Source organism: Nelusetta ayraudi, unplaced genomic scaffold (genome assembly GCF_046127955.1).
Source record: "Nelusetta ayraudi isolate G7.1 ecotype Tasmania unplaced genomic scaffold, CSIRO-AGI_Nayr_v1 ptg000015l, whole genome shotgun sequence".
Taxonomy (NCBI): Eukaryota; Metazoa; Chordata; class Actinopteri; order Tetraodontiformes; family Monacanthidae; genus Nelusetta; species Nelusetta ayraudi.
This window is the reverse complement of record NW_027466065.1, coordinates 3507987-3523643: the sequence shown is the minus strand read 5'-3', so window position 1 is coordinate 3523643 and position 15657 is coordinate 3507987. Positions and strand designations below refer to the sequence as shown.

At 50.9% G+C, this 15657-nt stretch overlaps 1 protein-coding gene across 1 annotated transcript in view; it reads left to right on the top strand.

Moving 5' to 3' along the window:
• Positions 1–10289, top strand: part of alk (ALK receptor tyrosine kinase) — a 135524-nt gene extending 125235 nt beyond the window's left edge. The window contains exons 22-27 of the mRNA XM_076023544.1: positions 119–216; positions 2880–2972; positions 7082–7183; positions 7759–7893; positions 8956–9046; positions 9143–10289. Of these exons, the coding sequence (XP_075879659.1) occupies positions 119–216; positions 2880–2972; positions 7082–7183; positions 7759–7893; positions 8956–9046; positions 9143–10285 (1662 nt within the window). The 3' untranslated portion in view covers positions 10286–10289. The remainder of the gene's footprint in view (positions 1–118; positions 217–2879; positions 2973–7081; positions 7184–7758; positions 7894–8955; positions 9047–9142) is intronic.
• Positions 10290–15657: the final 5368 nt, after the last annotated feature.

The window sequence follows — 15657 nt, the reverse complement described above, 5'->3', positions numbered from 1 at the left end:
GTCCAAGTTAGAAGAGCAACGATGATCAGACCCTGCTGCTGCTGCTTTTGTTTTTTTCTCCGTTCCTCCTCCCACACGATGCGGTTGCTAATATTAGACCCTGTCTCCATGTGAACAGGAGCATCCATCCAGTCTGACCATGGTGGATCTTCTCAACGTGGCCAGGGACATCACCAAGGGCTGCCAGTACCTGGAGGAGAACCAGTTCATTCACAGGTGCCCGCCTGTTGTTCGCCTTTGTCGGTGTTGCTCGTCGCGCCACCGGCTCAAGGCAAAGTGTTTAATATACGTAGAGTGCATATGTTTGTGTTAGGGGGGGTTGCAGGGGGGGGTTATATGGCACGCGATTCCCCTCGTTTATCATCTGGAAACTCGCCCAACGCCGCAAGCTGAACTGAGCTGAGCTGAGCTGAGCAGAGCATCGTCCGAGCGCGACATATGGACCCTGCACGCCGTCTGCTCCCCCAACAAGAGCGGAGCGGACGAGCAGCGGGTCGAGCGCCGCGGCGGACAGATGGTTTTTTGTTTTTTTTTATGGTCTGCATCCCATACCACCTCCTCCTCCTCCTCCTCTTGGTCCATCCACGGGCACTGTAGCGGCGGCAGGTTGGCGGGCTGGAAATAAAAGAAGAGAAGAAAAAACACGAAACCCGCATCACGCAAAAGATGGAACTCCTCAGCGACATGGCGGAAAGGTCAAACTAGAGGAATTAAAGGTCACAGTCGCCTCGGCTGCTCCCCACTGTGCCTCTTTAGCTTCCCGGTTATCGGCCAATGACAGAAGACGGCAGAAGGCCGGTCGACTTCTCTCTGCTCCCTCCCTCCCTCGCCGCCCACTTTCCCGCCTCCGACGTGGTCCTTGAGACTCATTTAAAACATTTTTACGGAGGTGTGTTTACAGTCAGGGCAGGTGGAACGAGGGCGGGCCGGCTCCTGGGAGGGCGAGAAGAAGACAGAGGGGCTTCAGTCCCTTCTGCTGCGTGATGAGCCGGCAGGTTACACCGCAGCTGAGCGGCCGGATTGATTTTGTTTACATCCTCCTCAGCAGCGACCCGTCCCCGATTCCCCGCGTTTGCTCCCGACTTCAAAGCCTCCATAAAAGTCACCGCGTCTCCCCGAATGAGCTTAGAGGAGCCTTATTTTCCCCCCCAGAAAAACAAGTCGAGCCTTGTGTTTCCAGCAGTTTAAGGGCCCGATGACGTCGTTTACCAGCGCTAATCCTGCCGCCGCAGGCCAAATCGGTCGGGATCAAAGTCAACGTGCGGCGGGGTCGGGGGGGAGGAAATGCAACCGCCCCGGACGGGATGTTGCTCTTCCTCTGCGCTCAATAATTGACTATCTGCACTGCAAGTGGCGCCATGATATTCTGAGTTGAAGAGCGGCAAAAGACCCGAGGCAGCCATGCATACTGCAGTCTGCGGCCTGACGAGACGACTCGCTTTAAAAATCAGCCGCCGCCGCCAAGGCTTCATCCTCATTGTGTCGTTTCACATCCCGTTTAATCAGAGTGTGAAGGCAAAGCAACGCAAGTTCAACAGCACAAGAGTGTGTGTGTGTGTGTGTGTGTGTGTGTGTGTGTGTGTGTGTGTGTGTGTGTGTGTGTGTGTGTGTGTGTGTGTGTGTGTGTGTGTGTGTGTGTGTTCCCTTCCCACTTGGTTGCTTGTACGCTGCTAAATTGGGTGGGTTTTTTTTATGTATCAACCTTGTTGCCCTTTGAGCCAGTTGGGGAGCGGCAGGGTCGTGACATCACTGCTGTCAGTGCAGAGACACTCACACAGTGCAGTGTTGAGTGCAGCAAATGAACTGATGTACACCTCCAGCATTACAAAAGCCTTTTCTGTGCAAAGATGTTGCAAATGGAAGAAGAGTATAACACATCACTTGTTAGATTCAAGATGGCCGACAAGCCACCGACGGCTACTCCTTTGCTGTGTGTCTCAATTCAGGGTCTGCATCCTTGAAGTACGCATTTTGAAAGGAAGTTGTGTCATAGCACTGCACGAAGGCTCGTCCCAATTCCCAAGGGTGCTTAGGACGCTCCAAATGCGTACTCGGAATGCGCCCTCGTTTTAGCCGATTTCCAAGGCTGCACCACTACTATCCTTCGCGTACTTGTGTATCCCATGATGCTTTGCAGCAGCATGCAAAGCATCGTGGGATCCTGGGATCGTTCTGATTGGCCAAATGGGTCATGTGACTTACAGAGGCACCCTTGCAAAGTGACACTACTGCGCACGCTCGATTGACCCATTAATGTGGAAGTCAAAAACGTTTTTCGGGACATGCGCTGGGTGAGCAACTACATTGAAATGAATGGGCCTTGCGCTACTACCAATCCAAACATTAGCCAGGTAAAAATTTCAAACACATTTATTGGTTGGTTCTTGTTCAGATGCGTAGAGAAGTGTTCAATGTGTGTTATGGAATTCGAGTTTTGCAAAATATGTATGTGTATAAATATGTATAAAATGTGCGATATCTCATATGTGGACATTATTTTTCTCAGAAACTGTATCATGTAAAAAGATAATTCTTTGTTTTTACAGTCATCAGGTACCAAGGGTTAGTGGGATGGGTTGTGGTTGGAGTTGGGTTGGAATGAGGGTTAGGATTAAATTAGGGTTAAGGTTGGGTTTAGGGTTGGAGTTAGGATTAACGTTAAATTTGGAGTTAGGATTAAGGTTAAATTAGTGTAGCGGTTAGTGTTAAATTAGGGTGGGGGTTGGATTATGGATGGAGTTAGGGGTTACGGTTAAACTAGGGTTGGATGTTGGGTTTAGAGTTAGGTTCAACTGCGCGTTACCGTTGGGTTATTTTGAACTAGTAGTTGTTTGTCCACTCATTATATCCTCTCACCTTGTGTTTCTCTGCTCCTCCAGGGACATTGCGGCTCGGAACTGCCTCCTGACATGCAAAGGGTCGGGCCGCGTGGCCAAGATCGGAGACTTCGGGATGGCCCGGGACATTTACAGGTACGTTGCAAACGCACTTCTGATGACGAAGCATTTCGGGGTCCGCGTCTCTACCTTTGGCTTGAAATGGACCCAGAGGTGAAAGAGGTTCTTGGGGCCCAAAAAAATCAAGACAAATATAAATTTTATAACCCAAGTTTGTAAAAGCAAAAACACCTTTAGAGACAAGAACGAGGTGGAATACACAGTCAAATGCAGCAACACAGAATCCCCTGCCCTGCTGTTTATGCAAAAGCCTGTTCCGATGGTCTGGATCAGGAGGAGCAGCGGCGGCGGCAGCAGTTTGTTCAGCCAGCGAGAGAGATGTTCAGCGTTCAGTCCGACGTCCTCTCGCTTGAAATGTCTTTTTCTTTCTTTCTTTCCCATCTCTGCCGAGCCTCCAGGGCACCTCATTATTCGCTGCTCACGCATTTAGCTTTTTTCTGTTGTTGTTGTTCTTGTCGTTGTTGTTGTCCTTTTCTTGTTTCCCCCCCCCCCCCCCCCCAAAAAAGGGAAAAAACAGCCACTGCAATTTTTTTTACAGGACGGCGCTCAGACGAGTGCACAATCCAGCGGGGAAATGTGCCGCGTCTTTCATCCTATAATGAAGTCAGAGCCGGGTGCATATGTCAGAGCGACGGGGCGTCACGCGTGTTGCCGAGTCATTTCTCCAACATTCCCCCCCACCCCACCCCACCCTCTCATCCGCCCTCCCAGCGCTGCTGATGCCAGGTTTTTCGGTTCCTCAGTGTGATTTCTTTCCTGTTTCATCTCTCAGCCTGGAGCAGCAATGCAGGATTTTTTTTTTTTTTTTTCGTATATCTTTTAATTCCCCCCTCCCCCCCTCCCCACCCCCCTGCTGTTGTAATGGCTGTAATTATCTGGTGAAGGGCTGGAGGTGGTTTGGCACTCAGTGGAGCAGCAGCAGCAGCAGCCAGTTTTCCTGTTCTGTCACATGACCGGGGGGGGCGGGGGGGGTGGGATGGGAATAAATCTCACCGTGTCACAGTTCGAGGAACCAAGCTTTGACGGCGACTCCACGTCGCCCCCCGTAGGCCGGCGCGGGCCCAGACGGAAGTTCCTCGAGAAAGTTCTCGCCGCCGTGTCTGCCGGCTGAAGGCGCAGACGCTCGTTGTTGTAATCACGGGCAGGCAGCCCCACATCCCGGAGATCCACCTTCAAACGGCTCCGAGCGCTCGGCTCGGCGACGAGGCAACAAAAGCCGCCAGTGATCATCCAGACATCGCCTTTCTCTCTCTGTCTCTCTCTCTCTCTCTCTCTCTCTCTGGATGAAAAGAAATTCACTCTGTACTTGAGGGAAGAGACTCTGTATTTTTTTCCCGAAAAATGACCGTATTTCATCAGAAACCCCACAACAAAAGGCCACGTCGTCCACACGCGCACACTCATAAAAAAAAAACCCAAAAAAAAGGGTAAAGACGTGCGACTCAATGAGCAGTTTGGAGCATTAGACTCACTTATTGTGCGTTTTATCCTCGGCTGTCTGCTGACGGCGGCACCGAACTGCTCAGGCAAGCAGGGAGAGAAAACAAAAGGTGCGCAAAACACCTCAGTTTGTGCTTCAGCTCCTCTGGGACTGTGGAGGGTTTTTTTTTTGTTTTTTTTCCCCAGCTTCTTCCTTTTTTTTAAGGCCTAATCTGCTGCTCAGCTCTCCGGCTGCATTCGAGACGTCTGCCGCCGCGATAAATACGTCCAAAATTCCCACAGCGAGGCAACAAAAAAAAAAAACTAGGCAGGTTGATCCTCTGATAGGAGGATTATCGCTCCTGAGGCTCGACATTTTGAAATCCTTTCAGTGTGGCTTTTTTTTGTTGTTTTTTTTTTTTTTTTTAAATGGGCAGGTAACGGACAGGGCTTTTGTGAAGGCGTCTTGAAATGCAGAAGTGGAAAAGAAAAAGACAAAAAGTGTGGCAGACAATAGAAGAGCGTCGGAGGGGTTAAAATTCCTCATCTGTGAAATCGCTGCCGAGCGCTCGCCGCCGCCGCCGCCGCCGCCGGTGTTGGAAGCAAAGTCGTCTGTTCCATCGCCGTCTGGGCCAAGACGGGGAAATTAGAGAGTTGCAAAGGGCCCCCGTGTCCCTCGCCCAGGTCCCTTTTACTATTCTCCCTTTCACTGCCGCTCCTCCTCTCAGTCCAGTCTTGGCCATGGATGACATTAACATGATAAAAGCACTCAACAGGTCGTTCCTGAACCGACCTGTGCGATTCACAGCTCTACCTGTAGGAGTGAAAACAGTCGGCCGTCAGACATTCACAGCCGTTTCCTCTTTGTCATGATGGCCAGACAGGACCAAGGAGGATCAAAAAAAAAAAGACAGGGGGTCGCAAGTGGGAGGCGCAGTGGAGAAGATGGAGCCGAGGGTTTCAGCCGTCTAATTTCGGTTCTTTCACGTGGGGACAGTAATAACAATAACAATAGTAGTAGCTAGCGGTGGTGGCTAACGATTTATCGACACGATTCAGCGGCTGTGCTTTGCAAACAGCCTTAAAACTGAAGTTGCTCGAGCTCACGATACACTCACAGACATCACACGTGTTTTCAAATATTGCCGTAGCCGACTATTCTCTCATCGTCCACCGGCCCAGTCGAGGCCGCCTCCCACCCAGTGGCCACCGGGCCGACATGGCATCCACGAGGCTGAACAAACCTCCAACATTTTCTCCGTTCGTTCCACTCCGACCGTTGTGGTCCTTGGTGCTTCGGTCGTCGCTCGGCAATTTTATTTTCATTTCTCCCGACACTGTTTTGCCGAACTGCGGCCACCAGCTGCCAAACCAGCAAGACTTTTTTCATTGCGCGTCGCTCTTCATTTGCCCCATGGCACCGTTTCAGAAGCATTTCAGTTTTTAATCCGTGAAATTGTAAAAATCCACACGCGGGACATTTAAAAATGTCGGCTTTGGTTTTCGTGAGAGACTCCCACTCGGCTTTCGGCAAAACTCTTGTCCAATCAGTGCCCTGCTCTGTGCTACGTCGCCACTATGGTCCCTGCTCAGCCCGCCTGGAACCCCAAGGAAGCAGGGACCAAACTGGTAACCCTCGGAACCGTGTAGCAGCCAGTGGAAACATGCCCTCACTGCGACCCACCAGCGCCCTCTAAAGGTAAATCCCGGCGGCGGCGGCCCACCGAAGTCGCCCCCTGGAGGAGGTTTCCTTCTGTGCCGTCGTCAATGCAGAACATTTGATTTTCTCTCATCAAGGATGACCTCATCAGATTACATGACTCTCGTTAAACTCTTTGTCTTTTCTGCAAGTCATCCTCGCTCAACCTTCCGCTGAGCCGCGTCTGACAATCATCTTTCAAGGCTCTGGGAGGCATTTTTTTGTTTTCTTTGTTGTTGTTTTTCTGTTTGTTTTTTTTTTGTAATGCCGACGGCGAGACGGAAGCGTGAAATCAGCTGGATATGAAGAGTCGCGCATCTCCGTGCAATGGCTGGAGCTGCCGGGACTGCAGCAGCCTGCAGCCTGGATTCTTTGGATTCACCGATTCATTGAAAAACAAAACAAATCGTCCCGCCGCCGCCTCGTCTGGCCTCGCTCATCCGTTTGGGAAGCTGATTGGTTATCGAGTCCGATGAAATTATATCCGTGAAAGCCATCAGTCGGAGGTGAGCCAGAGTTGCGGGTTCAAGTCCCCCAGCTGCCTTCACATAAAGTCCTTTTTTCTCAAGCGTTCACCGGTCTTTGTTTTTCTTTGTTTGTTGTTTGTTCGTCTTCAATCTCTTGTCACGGCGGCACCGGTGCTCCTCCGGCACAGCAGGGGGCGCCGCGCTACAGACTCGGCAGGCAAAGTCGAAGAGGGAAAGTGTCCCTGCAGGCCAGAAAAGACCCCTGGGGTTTGAACTGGTAACTTTCCAGTCATGGACCTATTGCCTGCAGGCTGTGGGGATCACACTTGGCATAGGGGGCGCCAACAGGCTCGGCTAACAGACGATCCGACCGGGTCGCACGGCCGGAGGTCACGACCTCCCTCCTGGCCGGGTTCCAATCGGCTCTTTTGTCGACATCGCAGTCAGCGGATAATCTGGTTTTTGCTTAACGACACCTTGTTAGAACTTTATTGAGGTGCTGCTGCTGTCTGTGTGTCTGTGTGTCTGTGTGTCTGCAGGGCCAGTTACTACAGGAAGGGAGGCCGGGCCATGCTGCCAGTCAAGTGGATGCCGCCCGAGGCCTTCATGGAGGGCATCTTCACATCCAAGACCGACACATGGTGACCACTCCCCTCCTCTTCCTCCTCCTTCCTCCATCTTTGATCTCCAGCTCTCTCTCTCTCTCTCTCTCTCTCTCTCTCTCTCTCCCCCCCTGTGTCTCCTCTGAAGCCTTCATTGCAGCTCTGGTTTTTAATATAATGTCCTCTCACCTCCCTCTCCCCCTTCTTCTCTTCCTCATTTCGCTTCTCTTGTCATCCATCTTCTTCCCTTCCTCCTACTGCTCTTCTTCCTCCTCCTCCTCCACCTTCTTCTCTTCCTCCTCCTCTTTTTCCTCTTCCCTATTCTTTTCCTGCTCTTCTTCTTCCCCCTTTTCTCCTCTTCCCTCTTATTCTCTTCCTCCTTCTTCTCCTCTTACTCTTCCTCTTCTTCCTACTCCCTGTTCTTTTCCTCCTCCTCACCGACCTCCTCCTCGTTCTCCCTCTTCTTCCTCCTCCTCCTCCTTCCCATTCTCCTCATCTTTCTCTTCTTTTCCTCCCCCTTCTCCTCCACTTCTTCTTCTTCCTCCTCCTCCTTTCCATCCTCCTCCCTTTTCCCCCCTCTTCCTCTTCCTCCTCCTCCTCCTCCTCCTCTGCAGGTCTTTCGGGGTGCTGCTGTGGGAGATCTTCTCTCTGGGCTACATGCCGTATCCCAGCCGCAGCAACCAGGAGGTGCTGGAGTTTGTGACCAACGGCGGCAGGATGGACCCTCCCAAGAACTGCCCGGGGCCGGTGTAAGTACAGCGGCGCTGGCGCTGGCGTTGCCTCCATGACCACGGAGCAGAACAGGGCCGTCCCCGGAGGTCTCATTATCCACGGCAGAACATAAACAAGACGCCGACACAACGGGCGCCTGTTGTTTACTCAAAGACGCGAAATCAAAGGCGGTGTGACGCCGACTGGGCTGTTGGTGAGATTGGTGACCTTCAAGAGAAGCAACTCGGCAAGACGTCCCCACCTTAGACACCACAGCCTTCTTAGGATAGGAAGCAGGAAGGAAGCAGAAACCAGAGGAAGATCTCTGGTTTCTGCTTCCTTCCTACTTTCCCTTCCTCTTCCTTCATGTCTTTCTTTCATCTTTCCTTCTTCTGTTTCCTCTTTATTTCCCTCTTCCTCACTCTTCTTTCCAGCTTCTTCTTCTTTTCTGATTTCATTTTCTTTTTTCCTGTTCTTCTGTCTTCCTTTCTTCTTCTTTTCTCTCCTTTCTTCCTGTTCTTCCCTTTTTCTTCCTCTTCACCTTCCCTCTCCCTTCTGTCCTCCCTCCTGTTCTTCCTTCTCCCCCCTCTTTCTTCTTCTCGCTTTCCCTCGTTTTCCTCTTTGTCCTCCTCCATCTTCTGGGATTCTTCCTCGAAAACTTCCAGGCACTGCAACTTGTTGCCCCCCCCCGGCACGGCGGCACCGCACCGGTTCTGTCCATCTTCCAGAACCTCAGGACGGACGTCCTCAGTTATCAACTCAATTGTTGTTTCATTTAGACAAGCGCGCCGCTGCCCGGCGGTTTCCTTGTCAATTTTTTCGGGCGGTGAAACAAGCTCGCAGCGGGACGCTCGGATTCACAAACGACTCTCGACCGCAGGTGGAAAAAACAACTCGGCCAGGGAAATCCATATCGCTCCGTTTAACGCCGCTCTTATTTTCTCAAACCAGGCTGAGATTAGTTATCTAGTTACCTGAAGCAGCGGAAGACAATGTTTGTTTCTTTTTAAGGGGAAAACGGAGCAATTCAGCCGGCAGGGGAAGCGATTTGTTTCCGACAGCGGCACTCAGGCTGCTGCTTCCCTGCGTTTCCTCCTCAGGTACCGCATCATGACCCAGAGCTGGCAGCACCAGCCGGAGGACCGGCCCAACTTCTCCACCATCCTGGAGCGGGTCGACTACTGCTTGCAGGTCAGTCCGTCGGAGCGTCGGAGCGTCTGAGCCCAGTAGGGGGCGACTGTGTCGCCGCTCCGTCTGACCGACCGTTTCCTGTTTCCTCCCCGCCAGGACCCCGACGTGGTGACCGTGCCGCTGCCCGTGGAGTACGGGCCAATCGCCGAGGAGGAGGAGCAGCGGGCGGCGCCGCGACCCGGCGATGCGGCTGCGGCGGCGACTCCGGCCGCGCTGGCCGACGCCCAGGTGCCTGACGGCGAGGCCCCGCCTCCGGCCGCGCCCCCCTCCTACCCTCCTCCTCCCCCGGCGGAGGAGAGCCGGCGGGGCGGCGAGCACAAGGCGGCGGCGCCCGGCGAGGCCAAAGCTCCACCCCCGACTTTCCTCCACCACCAGCTCCAGCAGCAGCAGCAGCAGCAGCAGCAGCAGCAGCAGCAGCAGCTGCTGCCCGCCGCCATCGCCGCCGCCAGCAACAAGGCGGCGCCTCACCTCGCCAATCCAGCCGGCGCCGAGGGCGGAGGCCACGTCAACCTGGGGTTCAGCCAGGGCCACCCGGCCGAGAAGGAGGGCAAGAGCACCAGCCTGTGGAACCCCACCTACGGCTCCTGGTTCCTGCAGCAGAGGAAGCAGCAGCAGCAGCAGCAGCAGCAGCAGCAGCAGAGGCAGGCTGGGGTGGGGGAGGCAGGCGGCGGCGGCGGCGGCGGCGGCGGGTGTCGGGTCCCCGGTGAGGGCCAGGAGCAGCACATGGGCCGGACTGTGGCCGAGGTGGCGGGCGCGCTGGGCCTGCAGCACCAGCACAAGCAGTTCCAGCAGCAGCAGCAGCAGCAGCAGCAGCATCATCATCTCCAGCTGCAGCTCCAGCAGCAGCAGCAGCAGCAGCTGCAGGGTCTCTGCCGGCCTCTGCTGCCGCAGCCGCCGCTGCCCGCCGTCCAGTCGCCGCTGCTGCTGGACTCGGCCGCCCTGCCGCCGGTCCCCCTCTACAGACTCAGGCGCTTCCCCTGCGGCAACATCGGCTACGGCTACCAGGAGCACCAGGGCGGCGCCGCCGGCCCGCAGCCGCCGGCCCCGGTGCCGCCGCCGCTGCTGCTGGCCTCCCAGCAGCAGGTGCCGCGTCAGAGGATCGGGGGCGTGGCCTCCAACCCCAACCCCGCCTCCTCGTCCCGCTTGGAGGACAGCCGCCCCCTGCTGGTCACCATGGGGACGGTGGTGCAGGACCCCCGGCTGCCCAGGATGGAAGGCCACAACGCCACCGTGCTTTAGCCCTGCCCCCCTACCCTCCACCTGCCACCCCCTTCCCCCAAACCCACCCCCCCAACCCACCGACCAATCTCCACGCTGCTGCGAAACACTGTGTCAGGACAAGAGGCCGCTCTGCCGCCGCTCTGCCGGCGCCGCTCGTCACGTCTGTAAAGTCAAACACAGAAGACGCCGTCGTTCCGGGAGGACGGGAAGTCCAACACTTTTCTCCGGGGAAGCGGGGTGGAAGGTCACCGGCGGTTCCGCGGGAACGGTTTTTCTTTCCCCAGACTGACCGAGGACACGACAGGTGACGCGTCTTGTGTTGTCGTGTTCACACCAGGAGGGTTTTTTTTTTTTTGCCAGATTTCCCATCATTCCCGTCTGCGAGCTCTTCGGAAAGGAGGAACCTTCCAGGCGCATTTTTCTTCGGGGGGGGGGTCAGAGAACGGTCCACGGCGGTTTAAAAAAAAAAAAAAACTTATCGGACTGTTTTTTCAAGACGCCGGATTAGCGCAGACGTTTCTGTGTGGGGGAAAAAAAAAAAAGAAACAAATGAGAAAAAAAAAGAATTAATTCCAGGACAAAATGTGTTTCTTGATGTTTGCTTGCCTGCCTGTTTATTTATTCATTTGGTTTATTTATTATTTGGAAGTGGCTCTATGAGGATTCCGGACAGGCTCTCTTTGAATCCAACTCCACCAGATGCTTTTCACTCGCGTACAGAGTTTTTCTTTTTTTTTCTTTTTTTTTTTTCTTCTTTTTTTTTTTTTTTTTTGTTCTTCCTTTTAACTTAAGAAATTTATTTTTGCTATCGCGGTGAGAATTTGAATAATCAAGAGAAATAAAAACCAATGAGTTGTCTTGAACGGTCGCGGAGATGCAGGGATTCAACTGTGGCCTTGTAGGAGCAGATCAATGGAGCATTAAAAAGTGGTTTGAAAGGAGGGATGAATAATTAAACGACAGAGTTCACTTGCAGCAACCGGCAGCCAGCTGCGTTTTTTTTGGTTTTTTTAATTCTAACTGCTCTTGTTCACGCTGTTGAGACGACTCGCTTTGTTGTCGGTGTTTTTCTTTATATACACATATCTATTTTATTTACATTTTTTTGCAGTAACCTTTCATGGATTCATTTCATGTTACACAACATGGGGTGGGGGGGGTGGGGGGGGGGGTGTTTCTGTGTCTTTGCTTTGTCCAGGAAATGGAAACACAAAGCACTGCTGAATCAATCTTAACCTTTAAATTGCCGTCTCGGTGCGTTCCGCGGGCTTAATTTCCATATTTTATCTTTTCAATTGCCGGGTGAGTGTTTTGTGGAATACAAATGAGTCCGAATGAGGAGTTTCAACTCCGAGCCGCTTCTTGGGCTCTGCGTGCGAACGAAAGCCGAGAGACTCGTTTGGGGTTTCTCGTTCGTATGCACGTCGGCGCGCCGCCTTTCTTTTCAGTCTCTGAACGACGCTCGGAAGTTCTTGCAAGATCCAAAAAGTCGTGTTGTTATTTGGCTGAGTTATTATTTGATTTTTTTTTTTTTTTTTTTAATAATTAATTTTGTGCTTGATCAGGACGGTCCGTCTCTTCTTGCTGTTGATGCGTCCCAGCGCTCCGTTATCCATGCGGTCGCATTCCGGTAGGCCACGACTTTCAATGTATGCCGCTGAAAAGTGTTTTTTGTTTTGTTTTGTTTTTTTTCTGTCTCCAGTATCTGTCTTAAATCACCCTTCATCTCTATTTTATATTTCCAAAAAAAAAGAAAAGACAAAATATATAAACATCACTTGTAAATGTTGTAAATTTTGCTCTCCGGCTCGGGAAAAAGCTGTAAATTGCTCTTCGAGACATTCGCCAAAATTAATAAAAATTACTATATAATGACTGGTTAGCATTGTGTCTTCTGGGTGCTTTGGGTTCAGCGTTTGATTTAAAGGCAAACTATGTAAAATTCAGAATTTCTTTAGGAAGAAACCGCTATCTATCACTAAAGTCCACCAGGGGGCTCCTTACACTCCTCCGTCCCTCCCTCCCTCCCTCCCTCTGGCTTGCCAGTGAACTACGGTGACCTGCGGACACAAACCTGGATCCCTCGTCCGTCTTCTACGTTTGTTTGTTTGAGGAGTTGTAAATCAAGCCAAATTTTACACGCTGGACCTTTAATGGGACTGATTAATTCACATTTAATTTAGTTTTATTTTTATTTTGCGTTCCCCCCCACCCCCCCGCCCCTCCCCTCCCCCACAAAAAAAATCGCTGCTGTGCGAAAGCCAATGTTCTCCACGTTCTCAACAGTTCTCTCAGCAACTTTGGGCCAAATCGGTTATCATTGTCCAAAAAAATGAAATCAAAATTAAAAACATTAGTATGCCTCATGTAGTATAAATACCACCAGCCTCATGGATTTATAGCTTCCTTTTATTCAGACAGCTTTTTCTCCTACCTTGTGTGAGAGAAAAACCAACGTCTGAATAAGAGAAAGAAAATCCATTAAAAAAAACAAAAAAAAACAAAACCAAAGACACAGTGAACACAATTACCAGCCTTATATTCAGAGATCCTTCTGGCTAAAGCTTCTTCTCACATGGAGACAGAGTTTATACCCAGGCAATACACAAACATCTCTCTCATATTTGCAATTTACAGTTGCGTCCGCTCCACAAATGCTTTATTGATTTCTGCGCGCCTGCCTTCAGTCTCAGACTAATCATCTCATTGGTTTGGCCAGATTGCTGACAATCAGAGCAAAGAGTCGTGATGAAGTAATAAATACTCACAGGCAGCGGCTGCGCCTCTCCATTTCTCAGTTGATGGAGATTATTAAAAAAAAAAAAAAAATTTGATGTGACTGAAAACAGAAATAGCTTTTAAGGAGAGGCGCACTGATCTGGAGGCTGCATCTGATTCACCCGTATAAAAATATCTCTGCCGTGAAAGAAATTGAATCACAGGCCAGTGATATTTTTGCTTTTGGTTGTTTAAGCTGTGCTGGAAACAAAGACTGTTTCACCCATCTTTCTGCTGAGAGGCATCATTTGTAAGCCGCTGTGTTCAAGCTAGCCAGCAGTCTGAAGCTTACACAACTCCACAAATCGCACACAACAAACGCAGAAAGACTGACGAATGCTCGTGGAACCTGCAGGGGTCGCTCAAGTTATGGCCAGAAAAATCGAGTCGAGAGAAAAAAAAAAAAAAACTTTTTCAATCAATATTTTTTTCCCCATTTGAATCATCAGGCAAATGATGTGTAATAGGCTGGATTATGTACAGTGAGCTGCTCATTATGACACATAAGCCCTGACAGGGCGAGTGGAGTGGAGCCCCAGCAGGATTATCCTGCCGCTGTAAACACGTTGTGATGTTCCGACTCACTGGCAGGCAGCAGTGAAGTGTGAGCTGAATCCATGTATCAGTCCTCCATTTGTTTTTCCAAAATAAAACCAAAGGAAAGCAAAAAAAAAAAAAGACAATGTTTTATTTGAAGTGACGTTTGCATGACACCTGTCCGTCTTTATTAGACTGGGCTCTGAATCCAAGGTGGCGGCTCATGCGTTTCAATGTAGCTGCTCACCCAGCGAAGGTTTTTGACATCCGCATTAATGGGCCAATAGAGCGCAGTAGCATCACTTCCCATCATGCTTTAGTAACTCACTCACGTGAGCTATTTGGCCAATCAGAACGAGCCGAGACAAAGCAGCACGTACAACGTTGTGACATCACACTGGGAATAAACTCTTTCCCGGTGATTTTCTGGCCTTTATCATTTCTTTGAATGACTAAAAGACCATAACTGAAAAATCTACAATAGAAGGATTTGCTATGAATTGCATGAATTTGTGATGGCGAGATAAAAATGTCAAATCCAGTATTTAGAGTTCCCTAAAGAGCTCAGAGAAAACTTATGAACGTGGAGGTCCTTTTCAAAGACAAACTAACTCAAAATTATTGCAACGCAATTTGAGAACCAAGACACTTTTGAAGCAGACCAGAGAAGAAAACAAAACATTAGGGGCCATTTGACTGCTCTTGTTGTGTCTGGTTAACACAGCGGCGTCTCCCACTGAACAGTTCAACCAGTGGTAAACCGATTGATGAGATCTCAAAGGACAACAACAAGATCAATCAGCGGCCCTCTGCCACTTAGAGTAGTTTGCTTCTAGCGGCTGCGAGCTGTCTCTGGTTACGACTTTTAAGTCGTTAGCCGTTTAATTTGATTTGCTTTTTGGTCAATATCTTGCTTTGCGGTTCAGCGGGATGGATCTTTGCCCCCGGCTTCCGTCTTCCTGTTTTAGGCCGCAGAAATTAGAGACGGCGATGAATTCAAAGCAGCCGTTTGAATAAGAAAAAGTCACAGAGGCGTCATGTTACAATAGAATAGTTTTATTCAATGCAAATAGTCTTTTTTTTTTAAGTACATGTCAATGAAACATTCCAAAATCCCTTTTTCAATTCGCTCCAAAAACACACAATCAACCACTTCCAGTGATCAGTAGGCAAGGTGGCATTGGGGAAAGGGGGTGGGGGGGGTGGGGGGGTTAGAGTGTGCATGGGAGAGGTGTCGGCACCCTTTGTGATGTCACACAGGGCTGACAACTCGAGTTGGGTTTAGCGTCGGAGCCAACAGGGAGCAGCAACACCGCTGACATGAATTTGGATTTGCGTTTTTATTTTGCTGCGGAGCATCTTTAACATTACACATCAACGCAGGACAACTCCAGGGGTTCAGGGAAAAAGAGAAAAAAGGAAAGGATGACACAGCGGATAACATTTCACGGAAAGAGTCCAGAAGAATTGGAAATCTTTCATGTTATTGAAAAAAAAAACAAAACAACAACAACAACAACATAGGGATATGCACACACACACACACACACACACACACACACACACACACACACACACGCACACGCACACGCACACGCACACACACGCACACACACACACACACACACACACACACACACACACACACGCAGTGCGGGAGACTGGAACGATATGAGACGTGGCTTAAAGGTTAAATCAGAAACTCTTTAGAAGGTTTGGAATGCGGCCGGGGCTTTTAGGAGTCTCACATCGTTCCTGCGGACCATCGGAGGTGAACTCGCTCTCTGGCCGCCGCCGCCGCTTTTCAATCACCGAGGCCCCGACCGGACGGATCAATGGCTAAAGGCCATTCTACATTCCACAGCGCCGCCGCCGTCTAATTGGTTGGCACATGAGCGGTTTACCGAACAACGGGACGGTTTGTTTTTTTCCTTCCCGTCCTTCCGTCAGTGTCCGGAGGCGACCGGGAATCCCACTAATCACACGACAAACACTGTCCCTGAAAGCGGCGCCGTCCCTTTAATTAAGTGTCAAGAGCTGCGGTGCCGCGGGCCGGACGTGGGCGGAGCCACGCG